We start from the raw sequence: 6,530 nt of genomic DNA, 5'->3' as shown, positions 1-6,530 counted from the left end.
AGACTTATTTAAGAGAATAAACTTTCTTAAAAAGTGTATTGTTCCTAGAACCAAACTAACTAGTGTAGTAGTTGGGACTAGTCATTCAGTCTTTATACCAGTCTCTCTCTTAGTCAACATTTGTTCTTCTAGTTACAGTTACTGTGTATGCTGCTAAGTAATAACCATGTTGCTATAAAACGATACTATGGTTAAGTCGACCTCCAATTAGCCCATATTACTGAAGGTTTTTAATAATAATAAGTTAACGTTTCAGAAATATTGTGTTAAATTGTATTGTATAGTTTTGCTTGGGTTCCACACTAACCATCATAATATGTGACACAGAAAAGACAACTTACATATTTCAAAAACTAATATAAAATATGTAACGACCAAAGTGTTGCATCAAGATAATAGAATCTTTAACTTGTGTTAGTAGTAACATGATTCATGACAGCTGTCAAATATATAGGTAAAATTTGGTGGCATGTAAAATAAACATTTATGGTCTTTGTTTCCATCAAATAAAAAAAGAAACCTGAAGACTTAAAAAAGGTGATGTGGTGGCAATGGAAATGCATCACTCAAATTTCCTCTTGTGGTAAGTGAGTTGATTTCCCTGTGGGATCCACCACTGTATTTCTGCAGAGGCGATGCTTACCCCATGCTGTTTCTAGCTGATAATTGAGTATAGTGGGGCTACACTGAATGATTATGATGGCCAATTCCCCTGAGTTTTCTTTGCCTTCCCAGAGTTTTCTTAGGACCATGTTATTGTCTGACACACTTCAAAGCGAATCCTTTCCAGCCTTCTCCCCTTCACAGGTGTTAGACTCTGCCTCTTCTTCCCCTTCATAATTCACAAGGTCTCCCCAATACATCACTTTCACATTTAATTCCATCTTAGCATCTGTTTCTCAGAAAACAAACCATGAGGATAAATGTAAGAGAACAATTTATAGACAAATTTTCAGAAAATGTCACACGAAACTGGCTTTTTCTAGTGTAGTTATAATTTAAACATTTTACATTGCTTGGGGATTTCTGGGAAATTGTAGGCTGAGCTTTTATGTACAAGGCTCATACCATGAAACTGTACATATTAGGTGTTTTGGTGGAATTGAATTATGTCCAGCATTTTCTTATTTTGATGTCAGTTGTTATGACCTACCATGAGTCAAAATGTAATAATGCTTATTATTAAACTAGTAAGAAAAAGCTAAAGCCGTGTTCTGCTAGTATATAACAAATGTTTGTTAGAGGAATAGAATAGTTTATAATGAACAAGCTTTATAATAGTGATTGTTAATGATGTACCAGCAATTTTAATGATAATTTCACAACACGACAGTACTTTTGTAAGTTCAGGATAAGAATGGCAGTCAGCTATTAGTTAACCAGCAGTTAGTTGATCAGTTAGGAAGGAAAGTAAAGTGAAGAGTGCCAGATATTCTGCTAGGCTTTGCGTATTTCGTGATGAGTGAAAAGGATCCCTTGCCATTCCAGCATAAAACCTGGCGGGTTTGATTTGCACATGAGAACAGTTCCAAAAGACAACTGACTGAAGACTAAATGGGTTGCAAGAGACTCTAATTCACCTCAACCAGACCAAAGGAGATTTCCCAGGTTCAATGAGACTCACTTTCTGGGTTTTTCATACTACGTGACTGTTCAGAGACCTGGGTTTTCACCTTTTTAAATCTACACTGGTTCTATGAGATATTTATTAATCAAGTTAAATATTTGTTCTGACCTTGCCATACATCAGCATCCCAAGACATTGACCAAGAAGATATGGAGAGAGCAGAGTGATATAATTAAGATTCTTGGACATAGATTCCTCAGGCCATTCCTGGCTCAAGAAGAGCATTTTTGGCGGGCACCTCTCTGCACAAACACTGTAACTAAAGCTGCCTCTGGCTTCCCTAAGCTAGGGCTGGCTACTATAAATGAATTATAAAGATTATTGTATGACTCATGAATAGGAGGCTATATGTAAATATTAAGAAATATTTATGATTGATAAGTATTCAGTACCATTTCTGTGTCCTCTGGGTACTTTGTTCTAAGTCTTCCTCCTTAAGCTCTTTCATTTGCAGGAATAGATACCTCTTTTCTGACACTCCTATAGACTCTTATCCTTGGTTCTAACATGCTGCTTTTTGTATCTCCCTCTTCTTTTTCTTCTCCTTAGTAGGGAAATACTATATATTCTCTCTAAACCAACTTCTCTTTTATAATCCAGAATTAAAGAAAAATGTAGCCTTCTCTATTCAGACTTTTTAGATAAAGATGATAGAACCTATTCTATTTCAGTGGCTATTAAACTTTTCAGTCTTAGGGCCTTTTTAAAAAATCTTTTGAGGTCCCTAAATTGTTCAGGACACCAAAACTTTTGCTTATGTGTGTTATAGCTACTGATACTTATTGTATTATGAATGAAAACTAAGCAATCTTTAAAATATTTTTCATTTTAATAGAACCCAATAATAAATCCATTCTATATTAACGTAAAATAACATCTTTTTGAAAAATAACTAAATTAACTTTCCCAAAATAAAAAACAAGAAGGGTGTCATTGTTTTATATTTTTGCAATTATCTTTAGTATCTAACTTAATAGAAGGCAGCTGTATTCTCATATCTTCTGCATTCAATCTGTCATGATATTGTTTTGATTGACATATAGTAGAGAAAAGCTGGCTTCACACAGATATGTAGTTGGAAAAGGGAGGATTTTGTAGAACCCCGAGAGGGTCTCAGAGACGCCCAGGGTACTTGAACCATCTCCAAGAACTGCTGAGCTGATTTAAGTAGGAAGGGAGGTACTACATACAGACTCTTTGGAAGGGCTAACAGAACAGACTGAACTTCCAAGAACAAGTTTCACAATTACACGGCAGTGCTGTCAGGAGAGAGGAGTTGCTGTCTGAAAGCAGAGTTAACTACACCTCTGCAGACAGCAACCTGCAACCACTACCACTATGGGCCCCAGAATGAAGTCCCGGTAGATTCCTTTTCCCCTCATCTAATCCATTTCTGCATCATTGTCTTATTTTGATATATCTGATTGGTGGACACTAACATCAAATGTCTGCGCCTGAGTGGAGGCTGAGAAGTGTACTTCTACCAAATTCTAGAGATGGTGTTTAAAAGACTTTGGACAGACACAACTGTTAACTTGTTCACGGCCATCATCTAAGAAAACTACTAGTTGAGAATCTTTTTTATTGGGGCATACAACACAGAACTGTAAAATATGTAAAATATAACATAGAAGTGTAAAAATATGTAAAATATAACATAGAAGTGTAAAAATAAGGCTTAAATCCTTGAGACATGTTAAATGTCTATTCCTGCTCATTTGTAGAATGCTTCCATAAAGATTGAGCGTTTCAGTCTTTGATTTATTTTTGTGCATTTTACATAGCCTTGGTTAATGAATATGAAGATTAGTTATATGAAAGTTCCTTAAAATTCTATGACATCTTATAGTCTTTAAAATACAGTTTAGGCATATTTGAGCCCTGTATTTCTAACTTAGTCTTTGCAAGTAGAATCTTATCTGAAGCCTTGAAGTTACAAGTATTCCTAATTTAGCTGCCGCTAGTAAAAAGGAATTATGGACAGATTGAGAAGGGAGTTTGTTATTGATGTAGGTGTAAGAAGGAGATGAAAATCAAACACAGGAGCTTTCAGAAGAGAATATAGACGCGGAAAACAAGCACAAGGAAAAGACTAGGAAAGTGTCTTTGCAGGATTGTCTTCGAGTAGCCCTTTTGGAAAAATCTGAATTTATAAACTAATATGTTAATAGACTCTTGACTGTAAGCATTATCTTAAAAATTATATATCCTTAGCACAGGAGGTCACTATATTCAAATTGGTATCTACAACTTTAAAAGCATAAAAAATTTGGATTCTTTGGTTTGTCAGAAGAGCTTCATATTTTGTCTCATTCTTAAGTCAACGATCCAGGTAGAATCCTTATTTTTGAAAAAGGCTTCACAGACTTTTGTTTTGATAGTTATCCTCTCGTTTTCATTCTGCTGGTCAGAAATGTCAGGACTTCTGATGGGGTTGTCTCGTGGCAAAGCTGAACCCTTGCTTTTATGAGTCACAGTCTTCTACCATTTTCCATACCTACATACCAAATGTTGCAATTTGGCAAAAGAACCCAAATCTTTTTATTTCACAGTTTTATGTAGGTTCATGTTGACTAGAATGCCCCCTACCCTTCTGTACCAACATGTATCTTTTCTCTCTCCTTCCAATTCTTTGTGAAATGAAGCTAGGTATAAGTGATATGTGCTTCTCTACAAAAAAAAAAAATGCTCATGTCAGACCTTAACGCTTTTCCAGCTAATTAATCCTGACCACCTTTGGTCATGCCTATCACTACAGCAGCTCCTCATCCTTCTTTAGATATGTGGCCGGCATGCAGATCACTGTCTTTCCCAAATGTGCTGGTTGTGGTGACTTGGCCCCCTTGTTCTCTATTCCAATTTTCTGGGGAGCTTTTCTGTTCTGTAGCGGGTTAAAATGTCAAAAACTACATTTCTAGTGAAGGTTCTGAGTGCAAGAGAAGTTCTGCCAGTTAGATACACTTGCAATTTGAAAGGGGCCGTGAGGCAGGGCCGTCAGCCTGCTGCTAGCTTTTATGGTTGACTGGCACAGTGGTGGAGACTTTGGATTTGCCTGCGGCAGCACTCTAGCATCTAGTCAATGGCCTTGTGCGGTCAAGTGGTATTGCAGTAGTGACATCTATGACTCCTGATTCCTAGGTTGCTACTACGTTAGTATATTCTTGTACTGAACAATTCCTTTTAGAGACTTGTAATCCCCGACATTCATCATTGTGGTAGAGCTGACAGCCCTCCCACAGCCCCCAAGCTCAATTATTCCTGAAAGTCCAGTCTAGAGTCTGCCTACCTATCCCTTCCTGAAATATTGTCAACACTTAAATGCCTTTCTATTTAGAATATCTAGAGAAGTCCTACAGTAAATGCTGACTGTCAAGGTATTTTATCTGTGAATAGACCAGCTGTGTCATGACCAGTTTCATTCTGAGACTCTGCACCCCCTTTTCTCTATATATCTGGAGCTACCTACCCACATGGCAGTCCCTACCTCGGCTGACTGATAAGAGTTCCAGAAAGATAGAAAGAGGAACAGAGGAGTGGAAATTACTAAAGAACCAATACAAGACTGTTTAGCAGAATGAAAGAATATATATTACCAGACAAAAGAGGCCTACCAATGCTAATTCCAAGTTATATTGAAATTGCAGACTATCAATTGCAGGGGTAAACAGAACATCAAAAAGTTTCAAAAGAAGAGAGAAAATCTCACAGAAAAAAAATGAAGTATGCCAAGCTTTCTAACAGAACACTGGAAAATAGTAAAGCAATCTGATACAAATTCTGAGGATAAACAATTTTTTATTTGGAATTCAGTACAGTCTATATAATCTGTCAATCAAGTGTGAGCATAGAAGACTCAGTTAATCAAGTGTGAGAATGGAATAATTATATTTTCAGACAGCAAGTCCTAAGGAAAAACAAAACAAAACAACTTTACTCCCATGCACCTCCTCTACTGATGGACGTGCTTTACAGGAAAGGGCATAAACCAAAAAAGAATATATGGAATCCAGGAAGCAAGAAATTCAACACAGGTGCAGTAAAGAGCAGTTCCAGGATACAGCTGAGCAACAGTCTGAAGAGCAATCAGTTCAGACAAGAGCTGGGTTGGGAGGTGTGTGAGAGCTATGGGGGAGGGAGGGAAATGGAAATGATCTATTTTTACTGTGCTTGAGCATTAGAAAAATTACAACCATTTTACAAATGGAGAATTTAGAAATTGTCACCAAGTACATAGAAAACTATGCAAATAAAAAAATGAGACAATTATAATTTACTCTAGAAAAACAAAACTTTGTACAAAAATGATATGTTACTGCAGTACAGTACCTGGCTCAGAAGATAACAGCATTACATACTCATAATAATTTTTAAAACAATATCTATTGAATTTTTTTCGAATTATGATTTAACCTGTATGAAGATAAAGGCAGAAGGTGGTAGTGGTATAGAGCTGAATCTTAACTCTATTTAACAGGAAGTCAAGAGATAATTGCTAAAATTGATAAGTCCAGGGATAACAATGTATACATATTATTTAGAAATATGTAGGTATTTAGAAATGTGGAGGTAAATACCAGAATAATCAACTAGAATCACTGAAAGTGGTTGCCTCTAGTGGTGAATTGGCTCGGCAGAGACTGCTATTTTTCATTAGAAGCTCTGTTTCTTAAAATATATGAATATTGTTAAGAATTTGTACAGGTTCATTGGGGAAATTTAGAAAAAAGAAGGTATAAAGAGAAAAACAAAAATTATAAAACCTCTATACCCGCTTAACCTTTGATATACTGTCCTTCGATACTCTAAATACATGTTTTTATATAGCTGTTATCCTAACAATTTCATAGCCAAAAATGATATTTCACTATTTTAATTTTCACTTTCTTAATCACAAGCGATGATA

At 36.0% G+C, this 6,530-nt stretch overlaps 1 protein-coding gene across 2 annotated transcripts in view; it reads left to right on the top strand.

Moving 5' to 3' along the window:
• Positions 1-6,530, top strand: part of SDHAF4 (succinate dehydrogenase complex assembly factor 4) — a 38,354-nt gene that overhangs the window by 21,615 nt on the left and 10,209 nt on the right. For both annotated transcript variants that reach the window (XM_011361195.2, XM_023531206.1), the window contains exon 3: positions 6,318-6,322. In XM_011361195.2, the coding sequence (XP_011359497.1) occupies positions 6,318-6,322 (5 nt within the window). The remainder of the gene's footprint in view (positions 1-6,317; positions 6,323-6,530) is intronic.

Source organism: Pteropus vampyrus, unplaced genomic scaffold, assembly GCF_000151845.1.
Source record: "Pteropus vampyrus isolate Shadow unplaced genomic scaffold, Pvam_2.0 Scaffold64, whole genome shotgun sequence".
Taxonomy (NCBI): domain Eukaryota; kingdom Metazoa; phylum Chordata; class Mammalia; order Chiroptera; family Pteropodidae; genus Pteropus; species Pteropus vampyrus.
Note: the sequence above shows the minus strand (reverse complement) of the source record. Positions and strands in the feature narration are given on the sequence as shown.